Genomic DNA, 22,323 nt, shown 5'->3' on the forward strand with positions numbered 1-22,323 from the left:
ATCAGTGAAACCCAACGTAGATTGGGGGACCGCTTTGTCGAGCACCTCCGCTCCATCCGCCACAACAGACAGGATCTCCTGGTTGCCACCCACTTCAACTCCGCTTCACATTCCCATTCAGATATGTCCATACCTGGCCTCCTCTACTGCCATGATGAGGCTAAACTCAGGTCGGAGGAGCAACACCTCATATACCGACTGGGTAGTCTCCAGCCCCTGGGCATGAACATTGAATTCTCCAACTTCCGGTAATTCCCTCCCCCTCCCTTCTCCCATCCCTATTTCACTCGGCCCCCTCCCCCAGCTGCCTATCACCTCCCTCATGGTTCTGCCTCCTTCTACTACCCATTGTGCTACCCTGAGTTCCTCCAGTGTGTTGTGCGTCTTGCTCTGCCACCCTTGTGCCTCTCGCTGTCATTCTGGAGACGTGCAGCCCTTTCATCCCCCGTCTCTTCATCTCTTCTGCTGTTTGTTCTTTGTCTCTGATCCTGGAGACGTGCATGCCTGTCCTCCTCTGTCCATCTCCTCTCATCTTTTTTTGTCCTGACTCTTTGACCATAATGTCCCCCTTCCCTTTCCATGTGGCATAATTAGGCTGACCATTTTTTTTTAACCTTAATGCTGGATAGAAGATACGAAGCACTAACACCAAAGTATGCTGATTATTCTTGATGATGTGGTTGGCGCTCTTCTAAATGGATGTGATATAGTCACCGCTATCCTTTGACTGCAGCGAAGGGTTTTATGGGTGTCTCGGAGTACGTCATTACAATAAGATTTAATTATCTCTTATTGATGGGTGGCAGTTAGATCTGTCCCAATCCTGCACATGCTGATGGTCATTAGCAGAATGTGACCCCACGAAATAAAGCTGCCCTGAACCTCATGCATCGGGCTGTCGCGTCCCGATTTCCACGATGGCCGATCGAGTCTCAGTTGAAAGCCAGCCTGTTGATTTTTGGCGAATGAGCAATTTTATATGAATATATAACCTGAAATTTGCCTGCATTCTGTAAGTGAGCACATTTTAATTCGATTTAGCCAAAAGAAGTGCCATTGTAATGCAGCGTTTGCGCTAATTGGAGGTCATAAACAGACAGACAGAGCGTGAGAGTTTTAGTAGTATATAGATAATATCTTTATAAAATTTCATAATTTCATAATTTTAAAAATGTATTAACCTGTCTTAAAATATGTGGTTTAACTTCCCTGATTGTACCATGTTATACTACAAATGAATTAACCATAAATCATTGACACTAATATCGGGAAGATCTGCACAATACCTCTAATGGAAGATATACAGTGAATTGCGCTGGATTCCTTCCACTCTTGGCACGATTTTTTTCTGGTCCCGAGAGACGTGGTATCAACTTGTCTGAATTAATTCCTTCATGCTTAAGCAACTGTTTAAGATTCTGACTCTGGTATTGCCGCCTTCGCCTGTTAGAAACAAAACATTACAAAATGAAAGAGTGCTGTTACTAAACAAGATCTGGTTGTTAGACAGAAAGAGGTGAATGCCTCTTCTTTTCACACCATCCAGAGACCCAAAGAACCTATTCACATAAAGAAGAAAATCACTTTCATATGAATATACGTTGTGAATTGTATATTCCATATTGTGAATCTGCTATACTGTGTTCAGTGTTCACAGAGTGCTCTACTGTACACTGAGAAACCACATACAAATTGGGTGATTGCTTTGCAGAGCATCTACAGGATGGCCTTGAATTTCTGGTTAACTGTCTCTTTAATTGACCCTGCCACTCTCAGTCTAACTTTTCTACCTGTAGCCTCATACACTGCACAAGGTCCAAGACACCTCACCTTCCATCAGTCTATACTGTAGCCTGTTAGGATAACTTCAGCAATTTTAAGTAATGAGAACTAGTGATTTTTGCCCATCATCCTTTTGGCTGAGTTTTTCCTTTTATATATCTCATAGCCTGCTGTGTATTTGCCGCATCCTTACCATTAGCAATACATTAATCAAACAAACAGGTTTAATTTGATTGTAAATGCTGCTTAAAAAGCACATTAACTCATCTGATCACATTCTACCCAATAGATTCCCGTTATTCTACATATCCTCCCCACCCCACCACCTCACTTTCTCTGATAACTAAAATTAACTCATTTTCTTTCTTTCCCATCTTGATGATGAATCCCAGATCAACTATTTCTCTTTCCAGATACAGCCTGGATTGGTGATTCCAACATTTTGTTTTACTGAAAAGTATCATTAGATTACCTAATAAACCAAACCACATTTATAACTTCCTACAGAAATAGATCTTCTAGATGACATTCAAAATTATAACAAGAAATATAAAAGTGAAATAGAGAATATTACCTTTCAATCTCAAGCTTACGAGGTCGTTGTCCTGGGGCCACTTGAAATGGAATTTGCACCTTTGGCTGAAAGGATCGCAGTGTAAAATCTGTTCTTGTATGAAGTGCTGTATCAGATCCATATACTTGCGATTCCAGGTGTGTTACAATATCCTCAGGCCCGTGAAAAGCAGAGACTGAAATTACAGCATTATTGTTTTTTTGTACAGATAAAGAAACTGTAAAAGACCCAGCAAAACCAGGAAGAGCGTCATTTCTGCAAACAAAAGCTATTTCTGCAAATAAAATTAATAGTATTAGGAGCTTGATAGTCAGTGTAGTCAAATGGCCTGTCTCTGTGCTGTATGACTCTGTGAGTAAAGAGAATTTGAATATTCCACACAGCGAATTAAATATTATTTATTGTGAATTGGTTCATTTTGAATTAGGTTCCCCAAATCTTTTACATCTTGGTAATCTCATTCTATTGACTACAGTTCAGTTTCATGCTCACGTGAAACCTATGAACCATGCAAGACAGGAGAAAGAGGAAGCAACTCAAATAATATTCTTTATGTAAGTATTTTGGAACACTCATTGAAGCTTTTAGTTTTACCCACAAACTTGTTTCAAACCGAGATAGCTGCAGAGGGTTGAGTCCTTCCACTGAGGCAAGAAAAAGAGAGAGAAAGCATCATGGTCCAGGTGCTCCAGATCAGAAGAGAGTTAAAGTAAGTTGGGAAAACTAAATTAAGTATAAAAACTGAACCACAATGGTGAATGTAATACTTGTTCAACTACTGTTTCTCAATACTACCAAGGGTAAACTTTGATTTCATGCTTTATTGTAAAACAGGGAGACAGCAAGCTGTTTTCCATCCTCCTTATTTTTGTTTCCATTAAACCATGATTAACAGGAGGTCCTTACCTTCAGGAGTATAGTGTAGTTGACCTGACTGATTTAACAAGTGGCGTATTACACCGGGGCCTTCTTGAACATTCTAGTAAAAGAAAATGAAAACAACATGCTATAGACTCAAAAGCAATCCCAAAACCAATTATAAAGAACTGTCATAAAGACTGAAGATCAACATTTGTGAAGTTAAAAGTAAGAATCATGCTCTTTCTGTCCAAATGCAAAGATTGGCCTCTCCAGACAAAACCATTGTAAGGTTTCATTTAAGACAAAGGGTGCAATGTATTCATTTTCTTTTAGCATAATTTACTCAGACTAAGAGGGTAGGGAACATGTGCTTTTGTGGCTATTAAATTTTAACTAAAACTGCAAGCATAGTGGAACAATGTGGTAATGATTCACCCTGTGACAGAAATGGTCCTTAAGGTAATTATGATATTAAAATAGCAGTTACAATTAATGTCATAATCCAATACGCTACTCTAGTTTCCTTACATACTATAAAGAACCATACTGGATAATAGGTGAACTTATTTAAAAATACAAAGCAATTACTGATTTAGTTGTGACACAAGTCTTCTCATTTTTCCAGACTTTCCAAATGATATAGATAGGCAAGGGTAAAGAAAATTCCATGCCCAGTCGCAATAAAGTTTCCTCAGTCAGTCACTCCAAAATAAGGTTGACAGTGAGTATAACAATAAACCAAAGCCCAATTTTACCACCATCATGATTAATTATACACAATAAACGGTCTCTGGCAGTGGCTTCACAGCTCCCAATATCTTCCTGCCTTTGATACCAAAGAACTTCAATGAAGTGGGACAAGCCACAAGTGGAGATAAGGCCACAGGAAGTAGAAATTAGAGCCCTGTTCTCAGACAACTCTGATAGTCTTCTGAAAGCTCTATTGTGTGAAAGTCAACAATCACTGTCTCCAAATGCCTTTATTGATCATAAGAAGGATAGACCATTTTACTTCAGAGCCTACTCTATCTTTCAATATGATCATATCTGACCTTCCATTTCAATGCAGGCCCTCCCCAGGTTATGGCAGGGTTCTATTCCTGAGCAGTAACCGGGAGCAGTTCACAAAGTTGGAAATGTGACTGCAAACTGAGTTCCCACCTGACCGAAGATGCCTACAGAAATTACATTCCATATGAAAGGACTGTCTGGACAAGCATTTTAAATCTAACCTTGCCATTCTTTATAATAAAACTTATTACCTTATGCAGGACCAACCAGTTAAGAGCCTCGGGCGATAGTACACAGAGGAGCTGAGAGACACCAAGAGGGTTCAAGAGACAAGGGAACGGATCAGCAGAGGTCTGATGTCTGTCGACAAGTGTGACTTGCCTGGCAAGTTAAAGTTGTGGTGCTTGCAGTACAGACTGATGCTACAGATAATGTGGCCACTAACTGTCTATGAAGTGGCAATGTCCCGTGTTGAGGCAATGGAACAGAAGATCAACAAGTATGTGAAGAAGTGGCTTGGAGTACTGAGCAGCCTCACCAATGTTGCAATCCACAGTAGCCAGACAAAGCTTACCATCCCAGTGCAATCCCTTGTTGAAGAGGTCAAGGTAGCCAAGGTAAGATCATTCTTGATGCTTCGAGACTCAAATGACCCTGTCATCAAGAACACCCAGGCATATGTGAGATCAGGCAGGAAGTGGTCAGCCCATGTAGCAGTTGATGAGGCAGAGTCCAGATTGAAGCACAAGGAGATGGTTGGGGCTACTCAGCTAGACCGCCAGGGACTTGGATGGACAACTCACAAGTGGTGGTCATCTTCTACAGGTAAGGAGCGCCGTGAGCTTGTATCGCAAGAAATACAAGAGGTAGAAGAGGAGAAGAGGTTAGCTAAAACAGCTGGCCTGGCCAAACAAGGGGCTTACACCTGGTGGGAAAGTGTTGAACAACAACACCTATCTTGGAATGTTCTGTGGCAGATGGAACTGCTCCGCATTTCTTTTCTATGCAGAGCAGCGTACGATCTGCTCCCAACACCTGCCAACCTCAGCACCTGGTATGAAGAGAAGACAGACAGGTGTGCTGCTTGTGGTGAGAAGGGAACACTTCAACATATTTTGAGTGCATGCAGAGTTAATCTTTCCAGCGGCATGTACACTTGGAGACATAAAATGTTCTCAAAGTTGTAACAGAAGCAGTTGAGCAGAGAGTACTGCAGCACAACTTATCTCATGCCCCATGCTGCACAGAACATCGCATATCATTTGTAAAAGAAGGCTCCAAGTCAAGGGTGTACAGCACAGGCTCACGATCAAGCATACTTTCTTCAGTCAATGATTGGTGTGTCAAGGCTGACCTGGATGGGAAAGGCAGTTTCCTGGAGCAAATATTTTTCACCACATTGCATCCAGATATAATCGTAAGGTCTGACACCAGTAGAGAAGTGGTTATTGGTGAACTCACAGGCCCCTGGGAAGATAACATCGATGAAGCCCATAAGCGCAAGTTAACCAAGTATGCAGAATTAAGATCAGAGTGCAGAGACAGAGGGTGGAAGGCCTCATGCTATCCATTATAATTAGGTTGCCATGGCTTTATTGCGTTCACTTTCCAGAAGTGGCTGCGTGACCTTGGCTTCACTAGAAGAGAGATCAAGTCAACCAGCAGGGCTGTAGCTGAGGCAGCAGAGACAGGATCATCATGGGTGTGGACCAAGTACGTCCAGAGGGGCAGATAGTCAGACAGTGTATCTATCTTTTGCAAACCCTTCAGTAGTTGCATAGATACCTGAAGAGTAGACTATCTGTTGGATGGAAGTGACCAACAACTCTGATACAGGCAGATGCCAAGTTTTTAAGCTCACCAGTGGGAGGTGGTGCTTTAGCACTGCTGGCCCACCACCTCGAGGGAGTCTTGATCATAAGAGGGCCGAAACTCCTGAAGACAGGTGGCAGATCAACTGATGATCCCACTGGTGATAGCACAGGACAGTTAACATCTTAGTCCAACTGTATTTTCAATTCTTCACACAAATTTAGCCTCAGCACATCTCAGCAGGTAAAGTTTTGAATGCTTTTGACAGCTTTAAAAAGGAAACTGCTGCTGACTCAGGCAGGAGTCTCTAGATAGGGTTTGTAAAATGGTTAACCAAAAAGTATTCTTGGGTTTGATGTGGCAAAATTCCAGCAAGCATCAGGAAAGGTCACCTGCAGCCCTACACTAGCTGACAAATCTATCTCACCAGTCTCCCAAATGCTTGTTTGTAGGCAAGGGCTATGCATAGGTTGGGTATTCCTAAACTGGAGAGGACCTGTGCAGAATTACCATTTTCTCCTACATTGTTTGATCCTTTTATTGTATCTAGAAATCTGTCTACCTCCTAAGATATTTTCAGTAAACCGGCTTCCAAATTGGTGGTATGACTGGCTGGAATGCCGGGAGCTGTACCATCCATTTGCATGTCGCTCATGGACTTGGACTATACATATGTTTTTCTTGTGTAACAATGTGTGTTTTTTCTCTCTCTCCCATTATTTTGGACATACATTATCTTCCTTAGCCCTAGAGGAACACTGTCTCATTTGACTGTATCCATGTATGGTTTGAATCGTTACATACCTCATGGATATCTTGTGACTGTCTTATGACCATGATGTAATGGTCTTTTGGAGGTCACCTGAAGTAATTTTCCCGCCGATGTGAGGTCACGTGATGACATATTCATCTCGGGTATAAAAGGAGACCCCTGGGGTGACGCAGTTAGTCTTCCAATTAGAAAGTCAGCCAGATACTCCGCTCCACTACGTATTTGCCTTATGACGCAGTTTTGATTTAAAACGGAGTCTTATGTTCTGTTGTAAAGTACAAAAGTGTTGGGCCGGCAGTTTAACCAATTGCTGCCAGGTTTGTTGATTATTTTTTCAGTAGTATTGGAGAGTGAAGACGGGAACCTGAAGGAGTCGTTCGGCGGTTTTGGATAGGATCAACCATTATTGAATTCGTTCAAGAAAGAGTGACCTGCATGAGATAGCCCCTGCTAAAAGCAGCAGAGAAGGCTGTGCAGTATCTAGTATCCAGAGAGAAAGCTCAGTGCTTTTAAACCGTTTTATTTCCATCGTCGTGAATCCTGCAGACAAGGCAGGTTCCGGCTGGGATCGGCAGTGACATCGTGTCTTCGAGAAATTCTTTACTACAGGAAAGTCTCTCCTAATTGACTGTATAAATCTCTTGGACTTTCGAATTTACCATTCTAAGAACTGTTTTTGAATTCACCACTTTAAGAACTGTTTTCGCATTTATTGCTTTAAGAACTAATACTAGTGGCGGTTTGTTAAATGGCCGCATAGCAGTTTACTTCCAGTTAAGATTTTTGTTTGTTTATTTTTTTTAATATTGAGTAGAATTTATTAAATGTTTGATTGTTTTTATAAAACCGATTGATATTCATTGTTGCCAATCACATGACAGGATTATAATTAAACTTGATTTGAACCAATACCTTCTATGGCAGAAAACTCCACAAGCTCACCATCCTCTGAGTCAAGGGATTTCACCTTATGTCAGTCTTAAATGTCTTCCAGCATTGCTGAAACAGTCACCACTGGTTCTTCATACCACCAGCCAGGGGAAATATCCTCTCCACCTCCACTGTCTGGTTGTCGGAATTGAGTACAGTTTGTCCTGGCAGCAACAAGATTTGGCTGCTCTTGATTTTGGTAAATTAACTCATCATCTGACATAACTAGGAAGGAACTGACTGATGTGACTTCATAGGGATTGTGCACAGATCCTTATGTTAACTCAGGTCTAGATAATCCTGCATACTCAGGTAGAGATTCATACCTGGATATTGTTGGTCTCTATAAACATTGGTTATAGAAGTGAGTCAAAAACATTGAAATTAAGCAATTATTAACTATTCTTACCATGTAGCTGAACATCATTCAAATGAATAGGGTTATGCTTGATGCTCCCTGTCCCTCTCCCACTAAGACTGAAACAAAACTGAAGTTCCCAGTACAAAGTTTAATTGACCCCTAAGCTCAGGACATCATGGAACAATCTGGACTTAATCGTGCATCTAAGGGACACAAGAGGTCAGATTTACTCGCATCTGATGTCCACTGCACTCCATACTCCATATTTGCATATAATGCAAAAGTGGGGGCATCCAGAAAGCACTAATATGCATCTTACTACTAGTTAACAGATCAGCAATGTCCAGCCCATTGTTTTTTCAACAGACTTTGGTGCTTCCCCATTCATAATGTAATGTTGTAATTGGATAACTGTAGCTTGGTCACCATTATCCAGTTATACCATTCTATCAATTATTTGCATCACTGGGAAATCTACTGCAACATTGATGCTCCTCTTCAATTCCTCAACATTTCCATGAAGGAGGTGCTAAAATCTCTGCAGTCTTCTTTGCTGCAAGTCCTGAGTAGATAGCAGATTCAGATTTATTTATCACGTATATCAAAACACAAAGTGGAATATGTCGTTTGTGTTAACGACCATCATGCCCAATGGTATGCTGGAGGAAGCATGCAAGTGTCATCATGCCTTCCAGCAGCAACATAGCATGTGCACCATGCCTATCAGCACAGCACGTTACACAACAAAACAGAACATACTCTGTGACAAAGCCCCATTCCTCCTCTCTCCTACCTACCTACCCATCCACACATATATACAGTCCTCTAACCCCAGGACAGGCTGGACTTTGTACTGGGAACTTCAGTCTTCAGTCTCCAGCCTCCAATGGACTCATGGATTTGCAGCCGTTTGACCTTTGATAATGTCCTACCATTGAGCTTGCACGGTTTATGATGTTTACCTCCCAATATTTCTTCACCTTCCCACACAAGATAGATGAAGCACCCAATATAGTGTGGCTCTTTGGAGTATTTGGATAGGTAAAGTGCATTTACTGGTTAGGTTAGTCACCTGTTGAATCAACAATATTTGACCTGATTTTGATCATAATAGACATTTACAGACATTCATGGCACTTACCCCGAGAACAGTTAATGCCCCTGAAGCAAGGATATCTGAATAGAAGCCTCTTTTTGTGATACTTGGATATTTTCTGCCAGACTGGTCATCATTCACTGAAGCTCTAGAATCTAATAAGTTTGGTTTAGATGACTTCAACTTCTTCCTGGGAGGGGTTTTCTTTCTATTGTTTGCTTCCATTCTTTACCAGAACTTAACAATTGAAATAAAATACAATAACATTATTGCCATATAATTTATCTCAACACACAATACTGAAAATAAGACTGTGGAACAGTGATAGGAGTCTGAACTGATAAGAAGTTTCAATACAGCGAATAGGAAAACTTATTTGCAATTTAAAAGAGTAAACATTTTAAATTAAAATGAAAGAACAAAAGGAGAGCTTAAGAATTTCTTTGAAGACAGAATACAATAACAGAACAATTATGAAGGAGACCCTATCATAGATTTAGTGAAAATACTGATGAGCTTAAAATAATAAAAATAATGGGATGAGGAAAGAACAGGAAATGATGATCAGCCAACTGACACAGTGGCCTGTAGAACTACATGATTTTGTAAGGAAAGGAGTAAATGTATTGGTACTGTACAAGATAGCTGACATGTATACACACAGCAACGAATATTTATCCATTACATTTGCCTTCCTGTCCTTTTCCATTATGGGTTATTGAGAAAGATGGAAAGATACAGCAAATGTTGTTAAGAAATATTTCAATAGTTAGTCTATTTTAAAAATATTAGTAAGATCAATGATCTGCACTTCTTATATCTGTGGAACTCTAGAACATGCTAACTAGAAAATCAAATATATTCTTGGCTATTTCGTTGAAAATCTTCTGGTAAAATTTCATGTTTTGTAGAAGCAGCATAATACTGGACTAGTAATCAGAGGCTTGGGCTTGCGATCCTGAGATGTACAGTGCCTTGAAACAGTATTCAGCCCTCAACCCCTCTTTCACATATGCACATGAGTATTGCAACCAGGGATTTTGATCAATTTAATTGAGGATTTTTATTTGTGAATCACATGTTTTTTCACAGTAGAGCTCAAATAAAACAGGGAAAATTATAAAGAATAAAAAACTAAAATTTCAAAATCTGAAATGTCAGTGGTTCAAAAGTATTCATCCCCTCTCATCTCCTCTTTGCTCAGTACTTAGTTAACAACCTCTCGCAGTTATCACAGCTAGTAGTTTTTTCATAACGTGATGAAGCAAGATTTGCCCATTTCTCCTTGCAAAATCGGTCAAGCTGTGCCAGGTTAGTTGGGAAGCAATGGTGAACAGCAATCTTGAGGTCTAGCCAGAGATATTCGATCTGGTTATGGTCAGGACTCTGACTGAGCCACTCAAAGATGACAATTTTGTTCATTTGAAGTCATTCCATGGTTGCTCTGGCAGTATCCTTTCGGTCACTGTATGCTGAAGGATGAACTTCCTCCCCAGCTTAAGCTTTCTGGCAGAAGCTAGCAGGTTTTTATCCAGCATCTCTCTGTATTTAGCAGCATTCATCTTCCCATCAATCCTGACCAGATTTCCAATCCCTGCTGTTAAAAAGCATCCCCATAGCATGATGCTACCTCCACTATACTTTACAGTAAAGATGGTGTTACCTAGCTGATACATAGTATTGCATTTACACCACATGTACCAATTAATTTTGATGCCAAATGTTCCACTTTAGTCTCATCTGACCAGAAAACCTTCTTCCAAATCTTTACACTATCTTCTAAGTGATACTTTGCAAAGTCTTTATGGGCAAGGATATCCTTTTTTTTTAGTGGTATGTGTGTCGTAAATCTAATACTGCCCACCAGCCAGGTGACAGCAGGTAAACCTTCTCTGCAGCCTCTCTAAACCTATCACGCCAGTTCTGTAGTGTGGTAAACAGAAAACAGCATTCTAGATGTGGCCTAACTGTTCTTTATCACAAGACTTACCTGCTCTTGCATTTCTGTAGCTCAGCCAGTAGAGGTAGACATTCCATTTGATTTCTACCTGTCTTGCCACTTTCAGGGCTTTGTGGACATGCGCTCCAAGGTCTCCCTGTTTGTTTATACTTCTAAGTATGCTATTATTCATTGCGTATTTCCTGCCTTTCTCCCATGCATTCTTTACCAGATTTAATTCCACTAGCTACCTTTGTGCCTAACTAACTAATCCCTTAATAGCCTTACATCGCCCAAATCTTTCTTTTTCACCATCAAACACTGTAACATTTGCAAACTTCTTAATTGTGGATCCTACATTTGACCCCAACTCATTCCTATAGTCCACATAAAAAAGCAAACGGTGTAATACTGACACCAGCAGCACACAAATTTCCTTCACTTGAATGTCCCTTGCTGTTTGCCAGTGAATCAAATTTTAATTCAAGTTTGCACTTTCTCAGGGATCCACTGGGCTCTTAGGATCATGATTAAACTGTCATTGGGGCTTTGTCAAATGCTTTACTTGATTCATGTAAATTATACAAAATTTTCATCATCATTCCTTAAAATCACTAAACTTTCCCTTAACAAATCCATGCTATTTGGCTTTGATTAGCCTGGGTTGCTACGGATGCTGATAAATTTTATCCCTCAGAATCTAGAGTGCAAAATTCGGAGAGTAGATGGGTGAACACCAAGAGAGGTAAAGAGAGAAGGAAGTCAGTTGTGGGTCCCCCTGTGGCCATTCCCCTCAGCAATGGGTATACCCCTTTGGATACTGCTGAGGGAGACGACCTATCTGGGCATGGCAGCAGCAGCCAGACCAACAGCACTGCGGTCAGCTCTGAGCCTCAGAAGGGTAGGGTGGAGTCAGGTGGAGCAATAGTCATAGAGGACTCAATAGTTAGGAGGACAGATAGGGATTCTGTGCCATCAAAAAAGACACCAGGATAGTGTGTTACTCACAGGTGCTAGGGTCCAGGATGTCTCTGAGTGGTTGCAGAATATTCTTGAACAGGAGAGTGAGCAGCTGGAGGTCGTGGTACATGTTGATACCAATGACATAGGCAGGAGAAGGATAAAGGTCTTGCACGTAAGTTAAGGAAGCAGGCTGAAAAGCAGGACCTCCAAGGTGGTAATCTCCAGATTACTCCCAGTGCCACGAGCTAATGAAAGTGAGAACAGGAAGATAGCGCAGATGAATGAGTGGTTGAGGAGATAGTGCGGGAGGGGGAACGTTTCAAGTTCTTGGATCATTGGAACCTTTTCTGGGGAAGGGGTGACCTGTACAAGTGGGATGGGTTGCACCTGAACTGGAGGGGAACCAATATGATGGGAGGGAGGTTTGCTAATGCTATTGAGGAGAGTTTAAACTAGATTTGCAGGGGGGGTGGAATCCTAAGTGAAGAGGCAGAGGATGGGGCAGTTGGCGCATGAGTAGGGACAGCTTGTAGGGAGTTTGTGAGGAAGAATAGGCAGATGATAGAGCAAAGATGCACTCAGCCAGATGGTTTGAGATGTGTCTATTTTAATGCAAGGAGTATCATAAGCAAGCCAGATGAACGTAGAGCGTGTATCAATACGTGGAACTATGATGTTGTGGCCATTACAGAGACTTGGATGTCTCAGGGGCAGGAATGGCTGCTGAGTGTACCAGGTTTTAGATGTTTCAAAAAGGACAAGGAGGGAGGCAAATGAGGTGGGGGAGCGGCATTGCTAATCAGGGATGGTATCACGGCTGTAGAAAAGGAGGAAGTCATGGAGGGATTGTCTACTGAGTCATTGTGGGTGAAAGTCAGAAACAGGAAGGGGACAATAATTCTACTGTGTGCTTTTATAGACCCCACCCAATAGTAACAGAGACATTGATGAGCAGATAGGGAGGCAGATTCTGAAATGGTGCAATAATGATAGGGTTGCTGTGATGGGTGATGTTAACTTCCCTAATACTGACTGGCATCTCCTTAGAGCAAGGGGTTGGATGGGGTAGAGTTTGTTAGGTGTGTTCAGGAAGGTTTCGTGATGCAATATGTAGATAAGCCAACTAGAGGAGAGACTCTACTTGATCTGGTATTGGGAAATAAAACTGGTAAGTTGTCAGATCTCTCAGTGGGAGACCATTTTGGGGGTAGTGATCGCAACTTTATCTCCTTTACCATAGCGCTGGAGAGGGATAGGAGCAGACAATTTGGAAAGATATTTAATTGGGGTCAGGGGAAATATGATGCTATTAGGCAGGAACTTGGGAACATAAATTGGGAGCAGATGTTCTCATGGAAACACACGGCAGAAATGTGGCAAATGTTCAGGGAGCATTTACACGGCGTCCTGCATAGGCAAGTTCCATTGAGGGACGGAAAGGATGGTAGAGTAAAAGAACCATGGTGTACAAAGGATATAGAAAATCTAGTTAAGAAGCAAAGCTTACAAAAGGTACAAGAAACTAGGTACTGTCAGAGCTCTAGAAAATCACAAGGGTGCCAGGAAGGAGCTCAAGAATGAAATTAGGTGAGCTGGAAGGGGCCATGAGAAGGCCTTGGCAAGCAGGGTTAAGGGAAATCCCAAGGCATTCTACAAATATGTGAAGAGCAAGAGGATGAACCATGTGAGAACAGGACCAATCAGGAGTGACAGCAGAAACATGTGCATGGAGCCGGAGGAGGTAGTGGAGGTACTTAATGAATTCTTTGCTTCAGTATTCACCAGTGAAAAGGATCTTGGTAATTGTGGGCAACACACATAAAAATTGCTGCCTGGCCTGCTGCATTCACCAGCAATTTTTATGTGTGTTGCTTGAGTTTCCAGCATCTGCAGATTTCCTCGTGTTTGGTAATTGTGGGGATGACTTACAGTGGACTGAAATGCTTCAGTGTATAGACATTAAGAAAGTGGATACGCTGGAGCTTTTGAAAGGTGCTAAGTTAGATAAGTCACCAGCACCGGATGAGATATATCCCAGGCTACTGTGGGAAGCAAGACAGGAAATTGTTGTTCTGGCAAAGTTCAATAGGGATGAGAAAAATACCAGAGGATTGGAAGGTTGCAAACGCTGTTCCCTTGTTCAAGAAAGGGAGTAGAGATACCCAGGAAATTATAGACCAGTGTGTCTTACCTCAGTGGTGGGCAGGTTGTTGGAGAAGATCCTGAGAGGCAAGACTTATGAGCATTTGGAGAGACATAATCTGATTAGGGATAGTCACTATGGCTTTGTCAAAGGCAGGTCGTGCCTTACAACACTGATTGAATTCTTTGCGGATGTAACAAAACAGATTGATGAAGGCAAAGCAGCGGATGTACTGTATATGGATTTCAGGAAAGTATTTGATAAGGTTCCCCATGCAGAAAGTAATGAGGCATGGGATCCACAGAGACCTCGCTTTGTGGATCCAGAATTGGCTTGCCCACAGAAGGAAAAAGGTGGTTGTAGATGGTTCAAATTCTGCATGGAGGTTGGTGACCAGTGGTGTTCCGCAGGGATCTGTTCTGGGGCCCCTCCTCTTTGTGATTTTTATAAATGACCTGGATGAGGAAGTAGAAGGGTGGGTTAGTAAGTTTGCTGATGACACAAAAGTTGAGGGTGCTGTTGATAGTCTCAAGAAATGTCAGAAGTTACAGCACGACATCAATAGGATGCAGAACTGGGCTGAGAAGTGGCAGCTGGAGTTCAACCCAGATAAGCGTGAACTGATTCATATTGGTAGGTCAAATTTTAAGAGAGAATGTAATATTAATGGTAAAACCCTTGGCAGTGTGGAGGATCAGCGAGATCTTGGGGTCCATGTCCACAGGATACTCAAAGCTGCTGCACAGGTTGACAGTGTCGTCAAGAAGGCGTATGGTATGTTGGCCTTCATCAACCGTGGGATTGAGTTCAAGAGCTGTGAGGTAATGTTACAGCTATAGAAGATTTTAGTTAGACCCTATTTGGAGTACTGTGTTCAGTTCCAGTCACCTCACTACAGGAAGGCTGAGGATACTATAGAAAGAGTGCAGAGGAGATTTACAAGGATGTTGCCTGGAATGGACAGAATGCCTTACAAGAACAGACCATAGATATAGGAGCAGAAGTAGTCCATTTGGCCCATCGAGTCTGTTCCGCCATTCAATCATCAACCAAAAATAGGTTGAGTGAACTTGATCTTTTCTCCTTGGAGCAATGGAGGATGAGAGATGACCTGATAGAGGTATATAAGTGATTAGAGGCATTAATTGCGTGGATAGCCAGAGACTTTTTCCCAGGGCTGAAATGGCTAACATGAGGGGGCAGAGTTTTAAAGTGCTTGGAAGTAGGTACAAGGGGGATGTCAGAGGTAAGTTTTTCACACAGTGGAGGGTGTGTGGAATGCACTGCCAGCGTTGGTGGTAAAGGCGGATACAATAGGGTCTTTTAAGAGATTCCTAAATAGGTACATGGAGCTAAGAAAAATAGAGGGCTATTCAGTAAAGAAATTCTAGGTAGTTTCTAGAGTAGTCGGCACAACATTGTGGGCTAAAAGGCCTGTAATGTGCTGTAAATTTCTGTGTTTTTTCTATGTTTCAACATTTTGTCTTCTATCTATATCAGCTATAGTTTGTTACTCCATTTCTTACTCCCTTTTTAAATACATTGACAATATTCCAGTCCTCTGTCAAGCTAGTTTAAACTCTTCCCAATGACACTAGGAAATATGTCAGCAAGAGTATTGATTCTGGTCTTGCTAGGATGCCAGCTGTTCTCCTGTACAAGTCACATCTCCCCTAGAAATTAGCTCCATAACTGTAGAACTCTCAGTCTGCACAATAGCATCAGACCCACGCTGATTTGCACTATTTCTATACTCACAGATGTGTAGTATTCAAGACCTCCAAGTCCTGCTCGTTAATATCCTCCCTTATTCCATGCAATATGCATCACTACAGCTCCCCTGTCCATACTATCCCTATTGTTTAGGCAGAGTATCCTGCAGTACTATTGATATGGAACACTCACAATGCACTGGAGGAAATCAGCGTCTCATTCCTTCAGTGATTAAATGTGATTATGATTCTATAACCATTTCGGATCATGCTCCACTTAAGCTTTCTATTAAAATTATGGCCAATATACCAAACAATAGACAATGGCGTTTTAATTCGCTGTTGCTTCAGGACTCGGACTTTGTTAATTTTATGAATGAACAGATTGAGCTTTTTTTTATAATTAACCATACAGAAGATATTTCGGTTAACACTCTTTGGGACACTTTTAAAGCCTATATTCGAGGTCAGATTATTTCGTATTCCGTTGCTTTGAGGAAGAAACAGAAGCAGGAGGAGATGGCAATTGTGGACAAGATTAAAGAAATTGATAAGAAATATGTTATGGCTCCTTCTGAGGAGCTATACAAACAAAGAACTGAACTTCAAATGGAACACAGTTTACTACTCTCGTCCTCGATTGTAAACCAATTAAAGAAAACAAGAAGTGATTTTTATGTTCACAGTGATAAAATTGGCAAGCTGCTGGCTAATCAATTGAAATCTAATTATGTTAAATCTCAAATCAATCAGATTTATAACCAAAATGATCGATTGATATTGGATCATGTGGGGATTAATCAAACCTTTTGTGATTTTTATTCTTCTTTATATCAATCAGAGTCTCCTCGAGATTCTAAATATATGAATGATTTTCTAGATAAGTTAGACTTTCCTCAGATTTCACAGGATATGTCTTCTTTATTAGATACTTCCATTACAATGGATGAGATTAAGAATGTTATTTTTTCTATGAATCTGGGGAAAGCTCCTGGCCCTGATGGGTTTACCGTTGAATTTTATAAATGTTTTGCTTCTTTATTGATTCCCTGGCTCTATAAGGTTTTTGAGGCTTCTTTGAAACTTGGTAAACTTCCGGAATCTTTTAATAGAGCATCAATTTCTTTAATACTAAAGAAGGATAAAGACCCTGCTCAATGTGCATCTTATAGACCAATATCTTTATTAAATGTTGATTCTAAAGTCTTTTCTAAGTTATTAGCAAATAGACTAGAAAAAGTACTTCCTTCTATTATTTCGGAAGACCAAACGGGTTTTATTAAAGGTCGTTACTCTTTTTATAATATTCGTACATTGTTAAATATCGTTTATACTCCCTCACAAAATGTTCCTGAGTGTGTTATTTCTTTAGATGCCGAGAAAGCTTTTGATAGAGTAGAATGGCCTTATTTATTTAAGGTGCTTGAAATGTTTAATTTTAGCCTGAAATTTATATCCTGGATTAAACTGTTATATCACTCCCCTGTAGCCTCGGTTCGTACTAACTCTTTAAACTCACCTTTTTTTCCTCTCTTTCGTGGTACTCGACAAGGCTGTCCTCTTAGTCCCCTATTATTTGATATTGCATTAGAACCTCTTGCAATTGCTATTCGAGAATCTTCAAATATTACTGGGATAACTCGGGGATTAAAGTCCCATAAATTATCACTCTATGCTGATGATTTACTTTTATATATTTCTAATCCTGAGAGATCTATTCCTGCTGTTTTAGAGTTATTAGCACAATTTGGTCTTTTCTCAGGTTATAAATTAAATCTTAGTAAGAGTGAACTTTTTCCGATTAATAAACATCTTCCCTTATATTATAAATTTCCATTTAAATTGATTAATAATTACCTTTCATATCTTGGGATTAAAATTACTTGTAAACATAAAGATTTATTTAAGACTAACTTTTTACCATTAATAGACCATATTACTCAACTTTCATCTAAATGGTTTCCTTTATATTTAACTTTGATTGGTCGTATTAATGCAGTTAAGATGTTTTTTTTGCCAAAATTTTTATATGTGTTTCAGGCATTACCAATTTTCGTTCCTAAATCTTTTTTTGATAAAGTCGACTCTAAAATTTCTTCATTTATTTGGCAGAATAAGAATCCGAGACTGGGTAAAATACATTTACAGAAAGCTAAGAGAGATGGAGGTTTAGCATTACCTAACTTTAGATTTTATTATTGGGCTATTAATATTCGACATATGAAATTTTGGTTACTTGACCGGGATATACTATCTATTCCTAAATGGGTAGCATTGGAATTACAATCTGTTCAGGGTTATACACTTGGTTCTATTTTAGGTTCATCTCTTCCTTTTGATTCGAAACGCCTTAAGCAGGTCTCTAACCCGATCGTTAAATATGCTTTGCGTATTTGGTTTCAATTCAGAAAATTTTTTGATCTTAATCAATTCGGGTTAGCGATTCCTATTTTAGGTAACATATTTTTTCCTCCCTCTTTTACGGATCGCGCTTTTCAAACTTGGAAGACTAAGGGTATTTTACGGTTTTTGGATTTATTTTTAGATGGTTCCCTTATGTCTTTTGAACAATTATCTAATAAATATAACCTATCAAGAATACATTTTTTTAGATATTTACAAGTTAGAAATTTTCTAAGTACTATACTTCCTTCCTTTCCAATGCTTCCTCCTATATATATTTTAGATTCGATAATTAACCTTAATCCATGTCAGAAAGGTGCATCGGCTATGATTTATAATATTATTATGAAACTCAGGAAAGCTCCATTTGATAAGATTAGGGTAGATTGGGAACAGGAATTGGGGCTTACCATTTCTGTGGATGATTGGGGGCAGATTTTACAATTAGTTAATACTTCCTCTATTTGTGCTAAACATTCCCTAATTCAATTTAAAGTGGTGCATAGAGCACATATGTCCAAAGATAAGTTAGCGCGTTTTTACTCGCATATTAATCCTTTCTGTGATAGATGTTCGGGGCAGATAGCCTCTTTAACTCATATGTTTTGGTCTTGCCCTACTTTGGAAACTTTTTGGAGAGATATTTTCAATATTATTTCTAAGGTATTAAATATAGATATCTCTCCTCACCCTATTACTGCTATCTTTGGACTACCTAAAATTTCTAGTAATCTTTCCCCTTCAGCCCGTAGAATGATTGCATTTCTTACTTTAATGGCGAAAAGATGTATTTTACAACATTGGAAAGAGCTTAATGCTCCAACTACCTTTTTTTGGTTTTCTCAGACGATTTTATGTTTGAATCTGGAGAAAATTAGAAGTAACCTTCATGATTCTTCATTTAAATTTGAACAGATTTGGGGACCTTTTATTCGATATTTTCATTTAATGTAATATTTACCCTTCTTGTTTTTTTTTCACTGTTTTAATGGAGGTCGGGATTGAGGACGTGATTTTAAGTTTAACTCTGTTTGGTTTCAAGTTAGCCCATTGCTTTGCTTTGCTTTTAGTTAGTTGCACGGTGGGTTTTTTTTGGGGGTTTTTTTTTTCTTTTTTTCCATTGATATATATAAAATCTAGTATACTATTATGTTATTTTGGTTTCTTATGCTTAAATTACATTGTTTGTAGTATTTTCTTTTTGGTATTGTTATCTTTTGGAATTTTATTATACTTTAACATTGTATTAATGTTTATATGGCTTACCTTTTTTGTATACTTACTCAATAAAAAGATTTAAAAAGAAAGAAAGAAAGGAAATCAGCAGGTCAGTCAGCATCAGTTGAAAAGATTAGTCAACGTTTCGGGCCGAAACCCTTCGTCAGGACTGAAGGAAGAAGCTCCAGCCCCTTGGTATGAACATAGAATTCTCCAACTTCTGGTAATTCCCTCCCCCTCCCTTCCTCTATCCCTATTTCACATCACCTCCCTCATAGTTCCGCCTCCTTCTACTATTGTTCTCCTGCCAATCACCTCCCTGCTTCCCCTCCCCACCCCTTTGTCTTTCAAATTACTGTTTTTTTCAACTACCAGCATTCTTCAAACCCTCCCCAAAGTTCTTCCTTCAGTCCTGACGAAGGGTTTCAGCCCGAAACGTCGACTAATCTTTTCAACTGATGCTGTCTGACCTGCTGAGTTCCTCCAGTGCATTGTGAGTGTTCCTTTGACAACAGCATCTGCAGATTATTTTGTGTGTACTATTGATATGACTCTGGCTGTCTTCTCTTAGGAACCATTCTCCACTTTCCCATTTGTTTTGTGCAACGCTTAAACTATGGGGATGAAACCCTTATGGAAGGTGCTCTCCATGTTACACTTAGTTTCTTACAAGCTTTCTAAAGAACAAGCATTGAACTGGGAGTTTCTATATACTTTTCTAGTCCGGACCTGGAGCAGGACTGTCCTGTGCCCTCATTCACAGTTACCCTAGCCTTCTGACTTGGTTGCAATACATTTGTGTGCCACACAGTGTGAAACTTGTATTTCTAGTTACTCTCTACCTCTGTAAAGTACCTGGATGGAAGTTAGGAATACCAATTGCAATGACAGAGTCTGGCTCCTTAGCGGGACGGGTGAGATCCATAGCAATGACAAAGGCAAAAGACAGTGGTCATGATGAGGGAAGGATGCAGCTAAGTAAGATGTCAATAAGAAACTTTAATAATAATGAAGAATATTTAGTGAAATGAGGAGAGATGAGATATTAAAATATCAATTGTATATGTTCGATCCATCAACCTCAATGACTTTTGACCCTTCAAAAGTAGCAGCAGAGTGCATCATACAACACAAACAGGATAAGCCATTTAGCCCGTCAATATTTTTTTCACTAGGATCCTGGGTGATCCTTTACCATTCTCTTTCACTGACCCCATGATCCCTTTAATATCCAGTGGGAAAAAACAGTAGATCTGTGTCATAACACAGTAATTGAACCTCCATAACAAACCTCCTGGGTTGAGGATTGGAAAGACTCACCTCAATCACCCTCTGACAACATTTCTCCTTACCTCAGTTCCTTGATTTGAGAATATGAACCCTTGTTCAGAAACCTCAGCCAGCAAAAGTATCATGGTATCAACCTTGTCAAGAATGTTATATATACAGGATTGCACATTATTCAGTACTGAATGGCCATAACACTCGTCTTGAACTGGCCAATGCCAGCATTCATACTCTATTCTGAACCGTGGGACATTCATTCCACTTATGTAGTGTAGTAACTAAGTCATACATATTGAAATCTGGATCTATTCCATGCCTCAACTATGAAAGGAAACTATAAATTTTGCTCTATCCACCTAACTTTAAAAATAACTTGAGATCAGAAATCCATGCTCTTTCTGGGTAATTCCAATAAAATTACAGATATTGCCTTGAGATGAGAAATAGGTTTAATCCTTGGAAATGTGGCCAAATGGTTTTGGAAAAGAGAAGTCAGCTAAAAGGTATTAGACGCGGGAATAGGTGAATGACGTGGGTGTGATTTCTGTTCCGTCTCACCATATAGATTGTCTATTAAATTTTACCACTACCACTGGATTTTGGCAAGATGCTCATTTCATTACTTTCCTGTTGCTCTCTAACTCCACAAAAAATTCATTTTATGATTTACTCATACACATCCAATATTGTCAGTTTATGCTCCTCCTATTATCAGTTTATGGAAGTTTTTAAAAAATCTAAACAGAAGAGGGCACTTTTGGTATTCCTCAAAACTCATTTTTCTCTTAGTAATATAAATGTAATAGCATAAATTTGGTTGTGATGCAAGACCTCAACCAGAAATGTCAACCCCCACTTTGCCTTCACAGATGTTGCCTGACCCATTAAGTTCTTCCAGCAGTTTAGATTCAGATTTCAGCAATTGCAGTTTCTTGTGTCTCCATAACCTTAGTTCAGCTTCTACCCAAAAGTTCAAAGATTCAAATATTACCAAAGCATGTATCAATATGTATCAAAATGGTTGTTGTGACATGCCTAGTGTGGTAGTGTAGTAAGTAGTGCTTGTCGCTCTCACTTTCAGCTTCCACCGCTAGCTAGCAGTCTCGCAAAAAGGAGAGCTGAATGTGTAAGTCTCTCCCTGCCAGTATATACCCTCTCCAACAGCAAGGCTGATGTAGTGCCTCCTCGCTGGCAACACACGGAAACCGAACTCCTTTCAGATGCAGGCTGAACTACAGAGGAGGTCTGGTCCCTGCACACGTAGCACGCAGGCCCACCGGTGTGGGGACACACCCTGGTGCTCGTGAACCAGATTCCCAGCTGTATGCCTTGTGGGCAGCTTCAGGACAGATGAAGGCTACAGGAGTAAACCCAGACGGCAAATCCAGAGTGGAGCCCCGAAGGCGGCTGGATGTCGTTGAACATCCTTCCGGCGGCTCCTGCAGTCAAGCTGGTGTCA

The 22,323-nt window shown here is 40.2% G+C and overlaps 1 protein-coding gene across 1 annotated transcript in view; it reads right to left on the bottom strand.

The window, feature by feature from the left end:
* Positions 1-22,323, bottom strand: part of dnah1 (dynein, axonemal, heavy chain 1) — a 393,587-nt gene that overhangs the window by 368,618 nt on the left and 2,646 nt on the right. Inside the window, exons 2-5 of the mRNA XM_063068377.1 lie at positions 9,245-9,436; positions 3,263-3,335; positions 2,357-2,531; positions 1,287-1,443 (exon numbers count right to left, since the gene is read on the bottom strand). Of these exons, the coding sequence (XP_062924447.1) occupies positions 1,287-1,443; positions 2,357-2,531; positions 3,263-3,335; positions 9,245-9,424 (585 nt within the window). The 5' untranslated portion in view covers positions 9,425-9,436. The remainder of the gene's footprint in view (positions 1-1,286; positions 1,444-2,356; positions 2,532-3,262; positions 3,336-9,244; positions 9,437-22,323) is intronic.

Source organism: Mobula hypostoma, chromosome 15 (assembly GCF_963921235.1).
Source record: "Mobula hypostoma chromosome 15, sMobHyp1.1, whole genome shotgun sequence".
Taxonomy (NCBI): Eukaryota; Metazoa; Chordata; class Chondrichthyes; order Myliobatiformes; family Myliobatidae; genus Mobula; species Mobula hypostoma.